This window comes from Vespula vulgaris, chromosome 12 (assembly GCF_905475345.1).
Source record: "Vespula vulgaris chromosome 12, iyVesVulg1.1, whole genome shotgun sequence".
NCBI classification, from domain to species: Eukaryota; Metazoa; Arthropoda; class Insecta; order Hymenoptera; family Vespidae; genus Vespula; species Vespula vulgaris.
The window spans coordinates 4,775,918-4,798,729 of NC_066597.1; the positions used below are offsets into that span (position 1 = coordinate 4,775,918).

General features: G+C 28.3%; 1 protein-coding gene and 1 long non-coding RNA gene across 4 annotated transcripts; one reads left to right on the forward strand and one right to left on the reverse strand.

The window, feature by feature from the left end:
- Positions 1–199: 199 nt before the first annotated feature.
- On the reverse strand, positions 200–3,389 carry LOC127067913 (uncharacterized). Its single transcript, XR_007782783.1, has 2 exons — positions 3,126–3,389; positions 200–1,267 (listed from the first exon to the last, which is right to left on the reverse strand). It is a non-coding gene; the product is annotated as an uncharacterized LOC127067913 (long non-coding RNA).
- On the forward strand, positions 1,261–22,755 carry LOC127067907 (uridine phosphorylase 1). 3 transcript variants are annotated; one of them, XM_051003334.1, is made up of 7 exons: positions 10,967–11,284; positions 15,274–15,397; positions 17,574–17,735; positions 18,326–18,511; positions 18,850–19,182; positions 19,437–19,558; positions 19,635–22,755. In XM_051003334.1, exons 1-7 carry the CDS (start codon positions 11,151–11,153, stop codon positions 19,660–19,662), a joined length of 1,089 nt encoding a protein of 362 aa, XP_050859291.1. In that variant the 5' UTR covers positions 10,967–11,150; the 3' UTR covers positions 19,663–22,755. The 3 variants fall into 3 exon arrangements, with proteins under 3 accessions (XP_050859292.1, XP_050859290.1, XP_050859291.1); XM_051003335.1 differs by lacking the exon at positions 10,967–11,284 and adding an exon at positions 1,261–1,933 and having other exon boundaries at positions 19,437–22,755; XM_051003333.1 differs by having other exon boundaries at positions 10,966–11,284; positions 19,437–22,755.
- Positions 22,756–22,812: the final 57 nt, after the last annotated feature.

Sequence of the window (22,812 nt, forward strand, 5' to 3'; positions counted from 1 at the left end):
TTAATATTTCTTTGCATATTATACAGTTCACGATATAAAGTTGGTGGACTATACCAATTATTTATATAAAGACACTTGTTGCAATCCTTGACGTAATAGTTCATTCTCTTCTATTAAATTCATCACAACATTTCTACTAACTGAATCAGTCTTATTTGAGAATCACATAATTTATAAAATTTGATATCAAATTTCACTCGTTTGTTTTGAATAAGTTATATGTAATACAAATGTCTTCTACTCATCGATGATTTTATGTGGCTTGTACATGCGTATGAAATTTTTAGCGATTATATCAGGAACTTCTCTAATTTTTATCAAGAGATCGTTAGAATCAGAATTATTGTCCAAAAATGTTTTATACGGTACAATATTCTTGAAACATGGACTTTTTACGGTTTTATCTATACTCCAATAACTTTGTATGGTAGGTTTTCAAATTATATTCATCGGAATATTTTATTTTTAGTTCATCTTCCTGAATTCTTATAAAGTTTCTACTTGTAGCTTTATATTTGCTTATCTTCAATATAATTTTTTCAATTCATTTATCATTGAAAACTATTTCAAAAACTTCTCTTCTAGATATACTTTCTGTGTTGATGGTTGCACCACTTATGGCAGAAAAATGATGTATTTTTGGTATACGATCTTCTTGCTTCTAAGCATTCATTGTTATATATTTCATTGCTATTATTAAGTGGAATAGGATATACACCTTTTTTTTGATTTCTTTCTATTTCCACACTGGACTCTATAAGTTTCAAAATATCCAAGTCTTGAAATCCTTCTATACTGCTCATAAGACAATCATGAAATATTTTATGGCGACAGGATAATATTGTCGACTGTGGAATATTCGGCGACTGATAATAATTGGCAATCGTGGTATGCGGATTATTCCGCTTAAAGATGCAAATGGGTTAAATCATTTCAACACGTTAATTATGATAGTTCTCTTGTATATATTTACAATCCAATCGATGCATAAGAAAGAACATAACTTTTCATTGATATGACAATCGTCATTTCATTCTTTTTCATTTTCAAATCTTAATTAATTTCAAAGAAACTAACACAAAAAATTTACCATTTCCTTCATCAGCCACAAGATTCTTTTCTCAAAAAAGAAAAAGATCACGTCCCTGAATAATCCGCGAGAACAGGTATCTTAACATACTTTTAAAGGAACCGCGAAAATGTATAAAAAGCGTTTATTGGCTGATCGTTCCATCGTAGAAATATCACAGTGATGTCATTGGTCGAACTGGTGAGGACAAAATAAACGAAAATTAATTTACATGTGGAACAGGTCTTTCTTATTCAAAGATGAATAACTTTGACTTAGAAATTTAATTACAAAAAAAAACAAAAAACAAAAAAATAAAATTGATATATAATAGAAAAAAAGAACAGATGGACGGAAAAACAATTACTCGAATAAAATGAGAAAGAATGAGAATTGTGGTTAGAAGCGTTGCGACGGTGGCGGCACATCGCGGCGGGATTCTTAGAATGTTTGGAATTAGTATTAAATTCGTTGGTCGTAGGTTAAGGGTAAGGGGTAGTGGAAAGGTAAAAGAAGAAAGGAAGAGAAGGGAATAGATCAGAGAAAGAGAGATAAACTGGAATGTACTAACGCGCGCGCGCGCTTTTGTGAGAGTGAGATAGAGAGATAGAATCGAGTAATAAGGGAAAGAAGTAGCGGGAAAGCGCATGCGTTTAGACACGTCGTGTCGAAGCGCGACGATCTTTCGCGAGTATAGTCCTGCGGAGGATCGGAAGGACTACACCCTTTAGCGTGATCGCGAGACGGTGTATTTAATCGCATCTAATATCTTGTTCGCTCTCGTTTAACTTGATCATCGAACAGACGACGAACATTCGACATCGTAAAGATGAGTCTCTTGTTAGAAGACGAGGAAATCGACGAGTAAGTCATTCTCTTTCTCTCTTATCGATCTTCGATTTTTTTTCTTTTTCTCTTCTATTCTTTTTCTATTGACAGATTATTTTTCTCTTAAAGAGAAACGATCCTTTTTTTTCTTTCTCGTTTTTTTTTTTTTTATTATTATTTATTTATTTTTTCTTTCTCTCTCTCTCTTTCTTGCTTTCTTTCTTTCTTTCTTTCTTAGTAGCTCGTGTTCTTGTCGAGGGGTTGTGTGAGAAGGGTTGGGTCACGACGTTTTATACCCCTCTCGTTCTCTATCTTTGTCTTCGTTTTCTTCCTTCTCTTTTTTTTTCTTTTCCTTCTTCTTCTCGTATCTTTTTCTTTCTCTCTCCTTGTCTCATTGTCACTGAAGGACCTTTTGTTCATTTCGTTCGAAAGACACGAGCCCTTATCTATCAATCGACTTTTTTCTTTCTGTCTCTATGTCTCTCTTTCTCTCTCTCTCTCTCTCTCTCTCTCTTTACGATACGCGGTTCTTTTCATATATAAGATATAAGAATTCACATTGTTGTTAGATGTTCTCTTTCTTTGTAACGTATGAAAAATACGCGCGATTTTTTTATTTTTCTCCTTGTAGAAACATTTTTCCGATTTGACTTGACTTGACTCCTCGTTTTCTAAGAACTCTTTAATATTCCTCGTATTCCTCGCAGTCTTCTTGATATTCGAAACGAAGCTGGCTCATTAATTTTCTCTCCTCCTCTTTTTTTCTCCCCTCCCTCTTTTTTTCTTCGAGTAAAATTAAATAAAAATGTGATTACACGCTTTAATATGCCCGAAGATAATCTAAATATCAGCAAAGAAACGTGATATTTCGATTTTCTTGATACTACGTATATAAGTTTTAAAATGGTGAAAATCGATGTCCCAAATAAGTCCCAATTGTATGTATGTTGTTATAGACACTATTTAAAGTTAAACGAACGGCCATTTTAAGCACGCGATCACGACCAAACCGAGGCCAATCTCTTTCTATTTCTATCCTAAATTATTCTGTGGGTTCAGAATTTTTTTCTTTCTCTCTTTTTTTTTTTTTCGAGATCAACTCTTTTATGAAAAAATAAAGTTAATATTTCAATCTGATATTTAAGAAAGAAAAAAAAAAGAAAGAAAGAAGAAGAAGAAGAGGAAGAAGAACTTAAGTTCACAGATATATTTAGAATAATTTGCTTACTTCATTAATTTAACTTTAGCTCTAGCTTTAATTCTAGCTCTGTCTGTCTGTTTGTCTCTTTCTTTCTCTCTCTCTCTTTCTCTTTATCTCTTTCTCTCTCTAACACTTGTTGAGTTTCTTCAATGCTCGTTCTTCAGTAAATTCACGTTTACTGCGTCTCTTCGCGAACGGATCTGATGAAACCGAGCTTTTCTCGTGGTCTTTTAATATCGAAACTAACACTTATTCATATGTATACAGATAGATATACGATATATGTGTACATGTACGTCTGTGGATATCGTAATATATTTCAAAGTTATCTTATCTTTTTCGTTTTCCAATATAGAATTGGTACATGGGCATTGTAGAATAAATATTTTCGAGTACCGATCGATTTCGTTTAGGTGACATACAATATGGTGAACTTGGAATCGATCGGAGAATTTCCTCCTACCTTTCCTTCCCCTTATTGTTAGTCCGTCGTTTCACCTTCAATGTTTAGAGAGAGAGAGAGAAAGAGGGAAAAAAAAAGGGAGAAAATAAGAAAGAAACGGGATAAGGATATAAAAAAGAACGTGATTCTTATCCGATTAAAATATTATAACTTTAAGAATTAATTTAAGAATTTTTGACTCATCGGCATTTTATTTATTTATTATATTATTATAAATTTTCCAAAGTTTTGTAAAATATATATATATATATACATTTTTTTTCTTAAACATTTAAGTATTATATGATTAGGTAGATATTATTATAGTTATAATTATATAAGTTTATACGTATATATGATTTTTTTTCTTTTTTTTTTTTTTTTTGTAAAAATTTTGTAAGAATAATAATATTGGAAATAATGGAAATGTTATATTGGCGTAATAAAATTGTTTTAAGATTGTGGGCGCGTTAAAATTTTCCATGAAATTGTATTATTAACAGTAATATATATCGTAATTCTAAAATTGCATGTATTTAATGATTATACATACCTACATATATATATACACACACATATATATATAACTGAGATTTAATTATATACGTGTGATTTCCGATAATGTGAAATTAATTGAAAACAGTAATAACGTGTGTATTCGAACAGTTAAGCGAAATTTTTACATAAAAAGAAAGATAGAGTTTGGGTAGAAACAAAGGATCGATGTGTTTCTATTAATACGAGTATTATAGATTTTCCGTATGTATAGTATGTGATGCAGGTACATATGTACTCTCATAGATATATATTATGCAAATATTATTCGCATTCTTTATTCGAACAAAATAAATTTTATTAAAAATAAATTAATTTTAATTAGCGTAAGAGGCAAATATATTATTTCATTTTAATTATTTATAATATCATACATCACGTGAAATTTATATTACGATTATACTATACTAACAATAAGTGTAAGTTATATTTAAACAAAAGTTAACCTGCAAATATGAATTAACAATTTTGTGTGACGAAATATACGAAATAAAAGCTTTTTAAAAATATGAATAAGTGAGCGCGTAAATTTCAAAATTAGATAAAGTTTTAGATGGATAAAATGATATAGATTAATTTCTGTGAAAATTTTTTATTGAAACAGAAGATTCAGAAAATATAAGACATACAAAGAAATGCGTGTCTATAGTTACAACGTTCCAAAGAAGTTTTGCATAGAATTATATTTGTTTTTGTTAAAATTTTCGAACGAAATAAAATTTAAACATTATCGATAATGAAACAAAGTATTATAGAACGAATGAATTTCTCGTCGAAATTGTAAATGAAAGAAAAAAAAAAGAAGAAGGGAAAAGAAATACAGATTCATAAGACCATGCATGTAACTTCAAAACTGCATGAATTTTTAAATGATTGAGACGATATTTCCGTAAAAAATTTATTAATTTATTCTTTCTTTTCTTCGAGCAGATATCCATTTACACGAATTACGAAAATTAACGCAGGACATCGTTGAAACTTTCTAACTAATTATTGGTTTTTCAAACAAGCTATGCTTTATAAGTTATAGACAAACTTGGAACTCGTGTATCTGGAAATCGAATCGTTCTTTCGACATGTTCATTGAATGTTTTTTTTTTCTTGCGTAACGAGAATGAGGAAAAGTATAGAACGTGAAGGTTTGTTCGTTGGGTTTGTCGTCAATTCTATTTTGCACGGACGGAAAGGGAAAAAGTTACGGGGTCGTTTACTCGTGTTAATGACGTGTGAAACGAGCAAGTGATATATAGGTTGCCAGCAAATGGTAGATTTTCAAACGTGACGTCTTTTAAACGTTACACACACATATACATATATACATAAACAGAGAGAGAGAGAGATAAACGCGTGCGCGTATATACAACGAGAATATGTAAGTATATACAAGGTACTTTCATTCGACTCGAGGTTGTTCACTTTTTATCTTAAAACGTACATTTAAAAAATGAAAGATTTTAAAACGATCGTTAAAATGATGGTCGATGTTAGGTATTATATTTCTTCTTCTTTTTCTCTTTTTTGATTGTTTCTACCGTGTAAAAGAATCTCATTGGAGATTATTAGAACAGAAAGCAACAAACAACGAAGAGAAAAAGAAGAAAGGGATATATATATATATATATTACTATTTTATGTATAGCTAGAAGCTATTATATAGCTTTGTTGTTAGCGAGACAAAGAATAGAAGGCCGACTGTCATAGTGAGATTCTCCTGTCACACACTATTTTTCATTGGATCTTTAAAATGAAGGATTTAATTGCTTTTACTCCAGTAGTTTCTCTCTTTCTTTCTGTTTCTGTCTGTTCGTCTCTCTCTCTCTCTCTTTTTCTGTCTCTGTCTATCTGTCTCTCTCTTTCTCTAATCGATAAGTAACAAGCTTTCGATCTCTTGAATTTTGTTTTGAATTTTCTTTTTTCTTTTTTTTACATCCCCTTATTTTCTTTCTTATTATTATTACTTATTTTTCTTCGTAGTAATTTTAGTTTACTTTTCATCTAAAAAAAGATTGTAAACGAGTTTCCACGAACGAGTGTCGTATTATGTTAATAATAAATATGATACTAGGGTGACGGAAAGAAGAAAAAAAAAAAAATAAGAAGAGAAGGATGGATCAAACGGTATCCATCCGTTCTTGTGCTTGAAAATTAGGTCATAGGTCACTTGAGCCACGATGGCGCATCGGTTTCTTTAATTCTAGCGGATTAGAATGTCGTGAAATTCAAAGTATTATCAAGCTGTATTAAAGGTACGGCCGACATTCCTAAAAAAAGAAAAAGAAATAAAAAAGGAGGCTTTGCATGCCGTGATATCTCTTTTTGGATTATTTTTTTCTGTCGAACGTTAGAACGCGAGTAATGCGGTTAACGAGCTACGAGGTAATACGTAATCTAAATACATTTTTTTTTTATTTATTTCTTTTTTATTTCTTTTAATTCTTTTTCTACGATGTTTAAAATATCCTTTCAGAATATTTATTCGAATAAATACATATCTATTTCATGCTAACATTTTTAATACCATCGAAATTAATATTTTGTGTTGAGTATAAGAAAAAAAATAAATAAATAAATAAATAAAGAAAGAAAGAAAGTATCTTATGAGACATTTATTACGATTTTAATAAATATATATATGTTGTTTCAACGTAGGTAGTATATTTAATAATCAATATTTGAATCACACATTAATCTTTTTCTTTCGGTTATAGATAAAAAAAGTGAAGAAAAAAGAAAAATAGAACAAAAAAAATAGATTATGAAACATAATTAATTTATTACGATTTTAATAAATATATATAAGTTGTTTCAACGTAGGTAGTATATTTAATAATCAATATTTGAATCACACATTAATCTTTTTCTTTCGGTTATAGATAAAAAAAGTGAAGAAAAAAGAAAAATAGAACAAAAAAAAAATAGATTATGAAACATAATTAATTTATTACGATATTAGTATATTATATTACGAACGTTCTAAGAAATGTATAACATAAAGCTGCATATTTAATAATTAATATTCGATTAATATCCGTGCTACGCGGAGTATTTTTCTATTTTCTAACGATTTCTAATTTTATTTAAATTTTCAATATTTCAAATGAATAAATTTAATATGTTAAATGAATAGCTTCGTAGATTTCTTCGAATGTTGATAGGTAATAAAACAATTTTATTTACTTTTCGAGCGTCGATGTATATTTATATAGAATGTAGATATATATTAAAATTGCATAACTTTTTACCTGATAAAGTTTCTCGATATTTATAACAACTTTTGAAGAAAAAAATAAAAAAAATAAAAAAAAGAAGGAAAAAAGTTGTAACTTTAAGGGCGTTTTCATTATTCTGAATTACAAACGAGCAGTATAATAAAGAAAAAAACGGAAAATAACGTTTTACTTCAGAGGAAATTCTTTACACATTTGTAAAGTTTCATTATTTCAGGAATTTTCAGGTTCACAATTTTCCATCGCGTGATAGCCCTTTATCTCAAACGACGCAATAGTAGTAATAAGTGTACGTTGTTTTTTTTTTCCACGAATTTGCTACGTAATCGAGTCATGATATTCCGTCATAATTTTTTTAAAGATGAGGGTAAATGACCCGTTAAAATCTTGAATTAACTAATCAAATTTTATTCAGAATGTTACGCGCGTGGAATAAAAACGACCCGATAAGCACCTATCGAAAAACCTTTTTTTTTTTTTTAACAGATAAATCGAAAAAGCAATAAATTAAATAATCTGCTTAATTTTAATTCGATTCTAAGCTATTTACTATCGAATCATACTCGTGAAAAGAACGCGCAATAATAAATTTTTAAAATATATATATATTATTTTTTATCACTGTTGTGTATACAAATATATATACATATATGTGTATATGTATGTATGTATGCTGTTTTCGTTATTGTAAATGATAAAAAATACTCATTTACAATCTTTCTAAGGATCTTTCGGGTCATGAATATGACGTAATTCGAACTTTTATACATTCTTCGCTATGGTATGACGTAAATAACAAAATATACTAGTCTTCAATCTATGTTAAAATTCTTCGAATCGTAAGAAGTGATATAAGTCAAATTATTATATATGTATTTTTCGTTGTATTATGCGAATTCTGCGAATATCAAAAGATATTAATCCCCGATCTTTGCAAAAAAATTGTCAACGATAACCAATATTAATCCCTAATATTTATAAAAATCTTGAATGATAAACAATACTAATCTCCAATACTTATAAAAATTCTAAATGGTAAACAATATAAGTCTTCAATCTTGGAGAAAATCTTTCGGATCAAAAACATTCGATAAAAATCGAATTCTTATTGATTTTTCATTATATATTTGTTACGGTAAATGAAAAAAAAAAACAAAACAAAAAGAAAAAAAAAAGAAAAGAGAAAATTCTCATCTGCAATCTATGCCTATACGAAAGTCTCTCGAATGATTTCGAATGAATATTTAACTACATCACATTTGGAATGGATTATTAACAACGTGGGAGCCAGGAAGTTTGCAAGATCATATTCGTTGCGCTTCGCGAAGCACGTGTAAAGCCAGAGGTGAAAGAAAAAAAAAAAAGATGAAAAAGAAAATAAAAAGAAAAGTAGAAGAACGTGTGTAATTTATTTCATAAAAAATATATATATGTATATATATATGTGATATCATACTTCGTAGATATTATCAGATAAAGAAGTTCTATGGATATTGCTCGTTTATCGAAAAATATTTTTTAAGACTTCGAAAGTCGATTTAATCGAAGACAATAAAATTTATTATTATAGTCACGATGGTACGAAGGATCAAAATATTATTTGAAGATGTTAGAAAGCACGAGAAATTTCTCCTCGTGTTTGTATTTACCAGACTCATATAAGAAAAAGGGAGAGAAAGAGGACTTTTTGAATCGACTCGTTCGATTCGGTCGCTTTTCTACTTATAGTAGTGTACCACTATCTGGATCTTTCTTCAAGAAAAATGTGAAATATCCTTTCTTACCTTTTCTCTCTAGAATACCGTCGGGAGCAATGTTGTCTCGTAAATACGAGGAAAAATGTTGGTCGTAAAGAAATAGAATGAGAAAGAAAGAAAGAAAGAGAGAGAGAGAGAGAGAAAGAAGTTTCTCGAATATATAAAAAAGAGCTTGGAAACAGTCCTCCAATCGATTTACCTATATCTTTCTTCTACGATGTCGTTGGCTGCCATATTTGATACATAATTTTCTTTTAGAGTTATTGCTAGCACGTGAACAAAATTTATGTCGTTTATTGAGCACATAGGATCGTAAAAAAAGATGGAACGAATTTAACAAAGTAAAGAATTAACGTTTTTAAGTTTTTCTTCTCCTTTTTTCTTTTTTAATTTAATCATTTAATTTCGTTTTCTTTTTTCTTTTTTTCTAATTTCATTTATTTCATTATAACATTTTACTCTAAAAGAAAATTTGTTACACACTTGTAAAGTTTCATAATTTTGGGAATTTCCAGAATGATTTCCAGATCTTTCATTGTGTGATAGTAAGACTCCATAGTAATAATGAAACGTATATGAACATACGTATTTAAATAATATATATTTAATAGAAATAGAAGAAGAAAAAATTATATTTAATATTATACATCGACGCTTCCTATTACGTTGTTATAAAATTATCAAATAGATTTTTTTTTTTTCGATAAAGAAATGTAATAAAAAATGTGATAAATCTGTTATATATACATACACACACATCGTTGTGGACTGATACGAATAGATAATTTTTCGTCCTATTTTACGGGGAACATGCAAGAAGAAAAGTTTTAAAAATTCTCGTCAAGTTTTATCGCTTTACTTTTAAAACCGTGAGATGATATAAAGAATGAGATAGAGAGAAAGATAGAGATAGAGAAATAAAGAGAAAACTCAGTGTTTAAAAACTTCGCAAATTTTCTTTTGTTCCTGTTTTTCTCTCTCTTTCCATCTTCATCTCCATCTATCACTTTTTGTCTCTCTTCGAACTAGATTTTCACTAGGCCGTAAAGACCCGTTTGTTCTGGGAAATTCTTCGAACCGTCAAAATCAAATTCAGCCGATAAATCGTGCATTTCAAGGATAGCAAAAAGCGATGGCCCGTAATAGATCCTTCAAAATTGATTCGTGTTAAATTTTTTTGCGAAGTAACTGATACTACATGAACGATTTCAAATCGTTGAAGTAAATTGAAGAATTCTTTGGTTTTCAAAGTTAGAATTAGAATAAGTTGATCGAAGTTTATACGATGATTATGACAAAATTTTTAATATCTGATCTATCGATCGAGTCGAGAGAAGAAAAAGGATACGTTATCTCATATCTAATCGAAAAGAGAAACAATCAATCCATAGATCAATAACAAGTCATATTATTCTTAGGAGTACAATAAGGATGATTATACTTATATATATATATATATATATATATATATATATATATATGTATATATATGTATATACACATATGTGATATATATATTTGTATGTATATACATATATACGTAATATATATAAGTTTATATACTTAGATACTTATATATATATATATATGTGAATCGTAACGTAACGATAACGCAGACAGACAAGAGACTCGATACATTTCTAATACGTGAATTTGTTTTAGTAAAGAACACGTTTACGTTTCTGTATACACACACACATATATATATATACACACATACACTCGCGTGTGATGTGTATGTGTACCTATGTATGGATATATGTATGAATAAATGTATGAATGTCTGTATGTATGTATGAATGTATGCATATATATCACATGGTACATATACATGTATAAAACAGAATGTATATGTATAGAAAATGTCTGCTGGCAACGCTCGACAGTATCAGAAGAGAGTCCGTATGTGTCAACAGTGTCGTTGCTAGTGGTGTGGGAAAGGAAAGAAGTATAAAGGTTCCCTTCAAAGCGTAGAAGGATTTATTCGAAGATAGTTACCGAACGGATTACGAACCGTTTTTTATTTCTAAAGGGAAGAGGAGACAAAATTGAAAAAAGAAAAATTTAGAAGATGCCTACTTGTACCTGCGAAAGAACTTTGAAGGACGGGATAGAGAATCATCACGAGTGCCAATTGAACTCATCTGCTGATAAACAAAGTAACGATAATGACGAATTTGATTACCAGAACAACAGTGCTGTTAGGTAGGGTCCATGTGTTAGTCTTTTATTTTCATATACTATATATATACTATATATACTATATATATATATTTATATATATGAATACACACACAGTGTCCGTCCATTTTTTCTTTTCTGCATATTTATATTATATTTGCAATCAAAATTATATTTAGTAAAAAATTATTACTATACATTGTTTATACACTCTGTGTGTGTGTGTGTGTGTGTGTGTGTGTGTGTGTGGTGTCTGGTCATTTTGTTGCATATTCATATTATATTTGCAATCAAAATTATATCTAGTAAAAAATTGTTATATACATTGTTTACATATTCTGTGTGTTTGTGTGTGTGTGTATGTGTGCGTGTGTATGTATGGTGTCCGTATATTTTTTTTTGCATATTCATATTATATTTGCAAACAAAATTATATTTAGTAAAAAATTGCTACTATGCATTGTTTACGAGATAATCTGTATCGTAACAACTGACTACAATCATACTACGCTCTAATTCATACTTCATGTTATATAGATACATTATTTACTAATCTAGCGGTCGTTTATTTTGACAAATTGAAGATCAGTGATCCTATTGACGTAATCGACTACAAAATATTACGTAGTACGATGATTGTTTTTTAAATTGTAGCTTGGTAAACCGATTATTATAATTCCTAAGATATCAATTATTTCGTAAACGATGCATAGTAGCAATTTTTTACTAGATATGATTTCGATTGCAAATAATCACTATTATATAAATATACAAAAAAAAATTATATCTATTAAAAAATGAAAAGAAAACCTATATCGATCTTTATAACTCGAAAAGGTCACGAGTCCAAAAAAAATGTTTTCATGCACTTTGTAGCTGACTTAAAGTGATGCAAGGTTTTCTTGATAATTTTTTTTTTTTAAATTTAACCAATTACGAGATATCTGCTCAAATATCTACAAATGAACATTCTGTATATACGTAAATTAATGTAATATATATATATTAATGTAATATATATATATATATATTTATATACATTCATACGTAATATTAATATTCGTAATTTATGATAATATTTACGATTAAAAATGTTATATATATATTTATTTATATATATATACACAGTCTCTCCACCCTCATACAAAATGTGTGTGTGTGTAATTGTACATATAATTTATATGTATATTATTCTATATACACACACACACACATATATATAATTTATATATGTATATATATTATACACGGCATATATACGGAGAGGATCAATGGATCAATTGATTTGTATATATGTGAATATATATATTATGCAAATACGTATGTACATTTATTTAATATCAATATATGATTGTGTTGAAAATGATTACAGTTCGATTTGTTATCAAGCATTTGTTTGCTTCCACGAATCGAATAAAACTTTTTTCTTTATATATCCTATAGTATTTTATTTAGAAAGAAAAATTTTCTTCACAGCAGTTGTTTTTTTTTCTCGTATTCATCTCGCTGTCTTATTAGTTAATAATACGGAACGTACTTACTTACATCGACTAATTAACTTCATATCTTGTTTTTTAAGTTTTAAAAAGTAAAGAGCTACAAATATCGTTTAATAATGTAATAATTTTTGAAAACATTTATAAATAAAAAGTGTTTGATTGACATTGAAAATGTTGAGCCTATCTTATCGGTTTTTTTTTCTTTTCTTATTTCTTTCATTTCATTTTATTTATTTATTTTTCTTTAATATAAAATCAATAAGTGATTATTGGGACGAATATTAATAAGGAAAGATACTATTTAAAAATTTATTTAATTCTTTATTTTTTCGATATAGCTAATCTCATAAATAAAGGATTTATGTACTAAAATGTTCTGAATACTTTACAAGACGCATCATTCTCATTATAATCCCATGATAATGGAAATTCCAAGTTCATCGTTATCATGCTGAGTCACCTCCTTTTAATATATATGTATATATATTGTACACGTATGTATACATACGTACGCATATATATATATATATATATTATATACACACACATATATATGTATCTATATATACATGTATTGCGATTTTCCTTTGAAATAGCGTCGATCGTTTTTCAATGTCGCGCTGGAACAGACAGAACTCGTTCTCAAATAATTAAAGAAGTCTCAAAACTTTTCAATTTGCGACCTCGACAGAGTGAAGAGAGGACTTTAACTGTATTCTGTGATCGATATTCCGTTTGATGGAAGAATAAAAATAATTAATCGTACGAGTCTTATCCTCAAATTGATATTGAAATTTAACAAGGTCTAAAATTGAACAAAAAATTGCTTTGAAAGGAAAAATATATAATAAAGGAAAAAGAATCTCTCTTTTTTGCCAACATATTAATCAATAGCAATTCGTTTTTAAATATTTAATTATCGCAATAATTAATATAATTAATTTATTGATATTAAATTGCTGATTTATTTTTAGATAGAAATTTTTTAGAAATTAAATAAGTAATAATATAATAAGTAATAAGAAATTTTTTAGAAACTAAATAAGTAAATAATATTGTACTAGTTGTTAAAAAAATATTAATGTGAAAATAATATTAAAAAAAAAAAAAAGAAAAAAGAAAGAAAACAATTGGGAAAACTAAGATAATTCTTTTTCTTTTATTAGAAAATTTAATGAAACACTAAATTGTTATATACACATATTATATTACATATTAAACACATATTACAATACATACTATATATATAATAAAAAACAAAATATGAAGACAATCATAATTTCTTTTTAAACAAAATATAACGAAACATTGAATTGTTACATATGCATATCATATCATATATTAAATGTTAATATACATATTTTTTTTTATTTTTGCAACTTTACCTAGATTTTACGGAGCAATCTAATCACGTTTACAATATCACTTATGTTGATTGTATACACCTGTATTTTTATACATTCTATTCTTTGTTATCTGATCAAAACGGAAAAATTCGATAATGAAGATATATATAATAAAAGAAAGAACGATAAGATAATGTTCGTTATAGTATTTCATTGAAAATATCTGTTGGATGACCAAAAGTAATTGAACATGATTAGAGATTTTGGAAATAGCTTCAATTTCTATGATTTCTATAAATTTCATTCAACGATGTCGATCAATATATTTATGCTTTGTCATAAGCTTTCGTTTAAACCGAAGATTAAGATCAAGTTAAAAAGATCAAAGGCGATATGTCACTGGATATCAGATTACTCCCACGATCGGAAAGCTATTGATTATTTCAATTAATTTTATTAATTAATAACAAAACACAAAAGAAAACATACTTTCTCCATGTTTATTTTTACTTTCATTATTTTATTTTTTATATTTCATTACTCTAATTGTTATGAAAAAGAAAACAAATAAGATAAATAAAAAAAATATTGATGTCTGTGTGTATGTGTGTGTGTGTGTGTATACGTATTTATTGTTGGATTGGTTAATAAATAATATCGGAATAAAAAAAGATAATATTAATATCTTTATATTGAAAATTTCGATATTACAAATTAGTCAAGCTAATACATTGATACTTCTTATAATATTATTTCGTCATGTTTATTTACATCGAAAGTTATTATAAACAGTTAGACATTGTTGGCACAACTTAGCGGTATTGACTCATGAACGCATACTTTTGTAATGAAAATAGTAGTGAAATCGTAACACACATTCATACACACACACGCACGCACGCACACACACGTGTATTTACAAATTAAATTTAGGGATTGTCGATGTCGTATCTTTTACTCGATTTTTAACTAATACGTTGTTGGAAAGGGGAAGCCTATTAGAAAACGATACGGTGTTTTCTATGGATCTTTACGTCTTCGTGTTATCCATATGAAAGAAAATATGATCAAATGTTAAATCTTTTTCTTTTATGTACGGATTGAAAAACGATGAAAAGAAGTATAATAAATGATTGTAAAGTAATGATAAAATTGGATAAATTTTCAGATACAGAGATGGTTCCGTAAGGCTGAGAAATCCAAATATCGAATTAATGGATCAAGACATATTGTATCATCTAGCACTTGGCAGTGGTTCTCATGATCTTGTGGAAATGTTTGGCGATGTTAAGGTAACATAAATTTCAATATGACATTATACGTATAACACATACATGCACACACATATAGAACGTTACGTTCGTTTTCGCGCATTAATTTTATATGGTTTCTTTGTTCATATGTATTATACAATTTGGATCATTTGTATGCGTGCGTGTAAATGTACGTGTACGTGTATATGATCAATGGTTTGTTTATTTTTTTTTTTCTAACAAGGAAAAAGAAAATACGATAAATTTTATAATATAATTTTAGTAAATTTTCTCTATTTAATCGATTATATGTATGAATTTAATTAATAGAGATCACGTAATCTCATATCATTGTCTACATTTTTCAATGATATTAACAAGTATCTTGATTATCGTTATTTATTTAAGTCATTATCACGTAACGATAATTCTGACGTAACTAATGTTGATAAACATAAATTCATTGATAAAAGAAATAAGTGAGTCTAATCGGTCTAATCGATCATAACACTATCCGATCTAATCGCTCATTGATCGATAAAGTAATCTACTTTTGAAAATATCTCTTATCTCTTTTCTCTGTTTATCTCTTTTCTTTTTTGCTTTCTTTTCATTTTCTATTAGTTTTTGCTTTCTTACTTGTTATTCTCGGATTGACGTAGCAGCAAATGAAATTCCGTCGATAAAGAGAGTCAATAAATCGTTTCGTCGAACGTATTTAAAAGGAACAAAAAAAAAAGAAAGAAAGAAAAAGAAACACTTGCTTTATTAAACTCGAAGATATTATTTACTGGGTCACAAGAAATACATATATATATATATATGTGTGTGTGTGTGTGTATTTATATATTTTTTCTCTATGTAATTTTATCCAGAGCTACCTAGAAAACGGATAACAAATTTATTGGCTAATAGATAGAATTCAATATTTGATTGTTTAATACGGACTTTAATCTTTATAACGGGATTGATAATGTTTATTTACATGTTTAACGGATTTATCTCGAATTGCGATATTTTAAGATAATTCAATGTGCAATGAACTCGTGCTCGATGAAATAATGTAACATAAAAAAAAAAGAATAATAAAATAAAAAAACATGGGAAAGGAAAAAGAAACTATACGATTTCCAAAGTGTCCATTTGAATTTTGCAAATTGCGATTTATGGATTTTAAAGTTTTTAGTTTTAATTAAAAGAGAAGTGATACGGAAAAGAGAAAATAATAGAGAGAAAGAGAGAACTTCTTCTAACGAAAGTTTCGATATTTCACGTTTAAAGTTTAAAGCTACATTGTAAAATTTATTTATAAAATTTCATTTATATATATATATAATATTTGAATTAAAAGAATATATGTACATACATACGTCGAACTATTTATACGTGCGACAACTTTCTTCATGCTCCATTTTTCTTTACTCATTCTCAGCTAAAAGCTATTAAAGGAACGTCGTTAGAATGATTGCATTAGATAGTAAATGCAATTTCCATTGTAACTTAATAAATGAATTTTAATCTCCTTTTATTAACATCACATTCGCGTACAACAAATAATACCAACGTGGTTATCTCTCACATGGTGAAACTCTTCTCGTTCGTTATTTCTTTTTCTTTCTTTTTTTTTTTGCTTCTATCTTTTCCATCTTCCTCCTTTTTTTTCATTTTTCTTTATCAGTGACTCATGCGAAAATTCAAAGAGCATACTTCGATTTTATCGAGGAATATAATTTTCAAGATAACGAATAATCGCCGTTCATCGAATAAAATACCTCTCGAAGAGATCAATATTGAAAAGTGACTCTTTTCGAAGAGAGACGATCGATGGCCGAGTTATACGAACGTAATAAAATTATTCTAATTATTGAATCGACCATTCTATCAAAAACGAAATTACAAATCTACTGGATAATTGCAAATGTCAGAATGAATATGAAATGTCCTTCCATATAGTGGAATTCATTTATTCTCCTTTCATTTTCGAACGAATAGTTTTCTCTCATTTGTTCTTCTATTTTTCTTTCTCTCTTTCTCTTTATCTTTCAATTATCTATCTCTATTCTCCTCTCTCTTTCTCTTTCTCTGTTTGTCTCTCTATCTCTCTTTTATTTATCTACTCTCGGTACGATTTTCTATGACAAGAGGGACGATAAGGCACGCTATATGAAACCAAACGAAACTTCATCCATTCTATTCTCTATCGTTTTGTTCGCAGTTCGTTTGCATGGGTGGCACACCGAAACGTATGGAGCAGTTTGCGAATTACATTATGAAGGAAATAGGTCACAAGATCCCGGCTGGAACAACCCTTCTCGACATCAGCCAGTATTCCTATCGTTATTGCATGTACAAAGTCGGACCGGTGCTTTCAATCAGCGTAAGTATATACTGAATGTTCCTTGAGTGAGAGAAAAAAAGATCATCGTCGAATATTTTTATATTTTTCTTCTTTTTTTCTTTCTCCTCTTCTTTCTCGTCGTTCTTTTTATCGACAAAGAAATAGAATTTTATTCGTTTCTCACAAAGTAAGATCCAAGTTAAAGAAAAGAAAAGAAAAGAAAAGAAAAGAAAAGAAATAAAGAAGGATATAAAAGTACCATCGAAATGAATACTAGTAGACTGCAACGACGATTGTGCAAAGTATGTATATCGAAAGTATCTTTCGTTTTGTTCGAAATAGTTTACGATAGTATTCTCGATCATTGTGCCTATTCAACTTGTAAATTGAATTCTTCGACATTTACCTATCCAAGTGTTACCTTCTTACACTTTGCATAAGATTCATAGTTGTGGATCAATGCTTCTCTTTTCTTCTTCTTCTTTTTCTTTTTCTTTTTCTTTTTCTTTTTCTTTTTCTTTTTCTTCTGTAATATTGTGAATTGTAAAAGGAAGAAATGGTATTGAACCCCATCTTTAAATCATTTCTCAAACGTGATTACTTTAAGTTATTGCTTTTTTATTTAACAGCATGGAATGGGTATTCCTTCCGTGGGAACTCTTCTTCACGAAATTATCAAGCTGATGTATCATGCAAAGGTCAAGGATCCAATCTTCTTCAGGATCGGTACTTGTGGTGGTATTGGACTTGAAGGTGGCACTGTTGTTATTTCTGACGAAGCTGTAGATGGGATGTTGAATTCTTATTTAGAACTGGTAAGTATATTCTATGTAGATAATAATAATATTTATATAATGAATGAATATATATTATAATATAACGATATTATATAACAACAACAATAATAATAATAATAAAAATATTATATAAAATGAATAGAAAATATTATGATAATATAATATTATGATAATATAATATTTCTATATATATATATACATATAAATATAAATATATATATATAAACATTTATGTATATAAATTATATATAATTATATATATATAATAAATATATAATAGTACCACTAATAATAATAATAATATATAATGATAATAATAAAATGAAGTAAAATGTATATTTTTTTTTATGTTTTAGCCTGTCTTAGGAAAGATAGTGAAGAGACCAGCAAAGTTTGATCGACAATTAATTCGAGAATTAAAAGCTTTGGCGCATCGTGACGATCCTTATGACACAGTGGTCGGCAAGACCATGTGTACTTACGATTTCTACGAAGGTCAGGCTAGATTAGACGGAGCTTTTTGCGAGTTCACGGAGAACGAAAAGATGGATTATTTAACGAAGATACACAAAGCTGGTGTTATTAATATAGAGATGGAAAGTCTCTCGTTTGGAGCACTTGCTCATCACGCTGGCATTCAATCAGCTGTAGTTAGCGTGACTTTGTTGGATCGACTAAAAGGAGATCAGGTGATCTATACGATCACTATGATCTTGATTTGATATGATTTTATTTGGAAAAAAAAAAAGAATTTTATTTATTTTTATACGAATTAATTATTTCTTTAATTATTTTTTCTTATTATTTACCAATAATTATGTTAATTAATATCAAAACTTTTTGTTGAGATATATAAGCTTTAGTTTTATTGATTCGTCGTTAAAATTGTAGATATATATCTATAGAAGATATCTTATTGATTTTTTCTTTTTTTTTTCTTTAGGTATTGGCACCTAAGGAAGTTTTGAACGAATGGCAGATACGACCTCAAATATTGGTCGCTCGATACATCACGAGATATCTTCAACGCAAAGGAAGACTTTCTTTAGAGGGCCATGGTTCTATGTGCGTGAAAAGTCCTCGTCGATATAAATTAGTACAACAGGAGTCTGAGACTTATGATTAAAGAGATGTTTTGTAGATCAAACAGAGCTATGCAAGGGATGTGAGAAAGAGAGAAAGAGAGAGGGAGAGAGAGAGGGAGAGAAAGAAAGAGAGAAAAAGAGGGAAAGAAAAAAGCGAAAACTCATCGAGGAGAGAATATATACATACGTGTGTAATTATCAGTTTGCAAAGGAGCCAAACGTGCATAAGATGATAAGAGTACAGTCCAGGGAAACGCACAGTTTTAGGGAGATAAACACAGTATTCCATAAAAACGTGATTCCTTTTTTCCTTTTTCTTTATTCATTTATTTTCATGACTACAGTTAGTCTATGGTTAAAATTTTACATATTAATAAAATGAAAAAGAGAGAGAGAGAGAGAGAGAGAGAGAGAGAGAGAGAGAGAGAGAGAGAGAGAGAAAAGAACAAGAGTAAGTCTATTTTTATTTTGTTTTATACGCGTTCTATATAAAAAAAAAAAAAGAAGAGAAAAGAAAGAGTACACGCTCGTAGCGATCGATCGATAGATAATTTATTGATTTTCTTATAGTCAAAAGATGTACCTAACGAGGTTTGTTATTTTTTTCTTTTTTTCTTTTTTGTATTTCTTTATTATTATTATTATTATTATTATTATCATTTTCATTTTATTTTCAATTTTCTCATCGTTCTCATACTTTTACTTTTTTCTCAAACAGAAGATTTCACTGCTGTATTGCCTCGATTATTGCTATAAGTATTGTACAAACCTCGATGGGATAGTCGCTTAAACTTTGTTATATATAAGTTATATTTAAATAAGGTGACATTCGTTGTTTGTAGGATCGAAATGGAATGGCTAACTCGAGGAATTTTTCTCGAAGGTTTTAATACCTTTAAAGGATGTTTTATATATATATATATATATATATATATATATATATATATATATATATCCCATTCATAAGTTATATTAATCTTGTTAACAGGACAACAAATTTGTGGAAAAGGGTAACAAAATTATTCTATATGTCGCGTACATGTGACAACGAGTATATAATATATACATACATATACACATACATAAATACATATGTAAACACATACATTTTAAAAGATAACGCTTTCCTTCTTTAATTTCCTACGAAAAGGATGAAAGAAATAAAGGGTAATGTAAAGAGTGAAGGATGAGGGAAGGGGTGCTTGGAAAAACAAAAAAAGAAAAACACAAAGAACAGCCATATTTTTTACCAAAGTCATACCGTTTTTTCCCGGCGGTAAAAACCGAGTACAAAATAAAACGTAGGAATCTAAAACCTACGGCTCTTACAAAAAAGGAAAGAAAACTGTGTATGTACGTTTCTTATACGACCAGTTTCGAACTATTCAACATATCCAATGTTTTTATTTTTAATAAACTTTATAAGTTTTGTAAAATATTTTCGTTTATTAAAAGGAAAGTCAAATTCGTTCAATGAAAAATGATCAATTATAATGATATATTATGAAAGAGCATATATGTTAAACATTGAAATATTGTAATATTTTTGTAAAGGATTTTATTTTTATTTATTTATTCTCTTTATTTCTTTTTATTCTATTAATAATTCTTCATGATTTTTATTCTTCAGCATTCTTACTATACACGTTCCAAAACAAGGAGATTTTAATTAAATTTCTTGTTTTTTATATACTCAATTCAAATTTTTATATACTCATTTATATTCCACTACTTAACGAGACGATTATAAATGTTTTCGTTTTTTCTATAATTTAACGAAAGAAGTATGAAAACATGAAATGAGATGACTTGAATAAAATTGTCCCGAAGATAAACTGATATATATATATATATATATATATATATATATATATCGTATTATTAGAAATTAAGAAATAAAAATCATTGTGAATCGATCGACGTTTGATATAACGCAAATTCTTCTCTTTCGAGCATACTAAAATTTAATAATTAAATTAGTTATAAAAGTTAATCGAATAATTGAAAAAAAAGATGAAGAAATCTCAGAAGAAAGTGACGACATTTTAGTTGTAAAATTTCTGCAATAAAATTTCAGGGAGTTAGAAATATAACGCCATAATAACTTTAACAATTATTTATATCAACTTCGAAAAATATATTTGAACGTCGATCGGTATACAGGTCATTGAAGACGGATTTGTCTCTTCTATTTTTCTTTCTGGCTTCAAAAAGAAAATCAGCCTTCACGAGAATGAGCACGAGAAACGTTTCGAAAGGAATAGAAAGAAAAAAAGAATGCGAAAGAAGAAATTTCAAAAAAAAAAGTTCGATCTTTGTATCACGTCATATCTAATTCCCGTTGTTATCGTCAGCGAGACCAACTATTTAAAAAAAAAAAAAAAAAAAAAGAAAAAGAAAAAGAAAAAAAAATCTTTAAACCGAAACGAGTACTAACACGAATACGAAGTAGGTAATCGATAAGGATAAATCGAAAATCTGACAAATTTTGATCGAATCTTATATCTTCCTATTTAATGCTTTCCTCGGAAAAAATGCAAGTCGATTAAAAAAAAAAAACTAAAAAAAAAACAAAAAAAAAAGTAAAGAAAAGAAAGGAAAACAAAAGGCAAAAGAAAAAGCAAAGAAAAAAAGGGGAAAAAAAAAGAGAAAAAAATAAATAAGAAAAAAAAAAAGGACAACATTTTGACGCATACCTCTTACGATAAGCGTCGTAGTTAGTATGTTAAATCGCTTATATAATCGTAGTGTTCCTTAATTTCCTTCTGACGGATTCCTTTGGTTGAACATTTTGGTTGTACGATATCGATAACGTGATATCACAGATAGATACCCACGTAAATACAATATATTCGTCTAATACTTTGCAAGATAAAACGAATCACGATTGATCTCGGCGACCGAATGTTCTTCCTCAAAAAAGAAAAAAAAAAAAAAGAAAAGAAAAAACAAAAAAAAAAACAAAACAAGAAAACCTTCTGGACATTTCGCGGGCGGATTAGTTTATAGAAATTTAGATTAACTGTTCGACTTCTTCGAAGAGAAAGGAATGTATATGTAAGTACGAATCGCATGATCATCGCGAATTGACATCGTGTTTGTTATAATGTAGTTAAGCAATGTTGTATCGTTGTAGAAGAATATACCCTCCATTGAAGTGGTTGTTGCATAATACAACTTTTTTTTCTTTATTTCATTCGAGTTATTAAACCTTACGAAAGTAAGTCGCGTTAA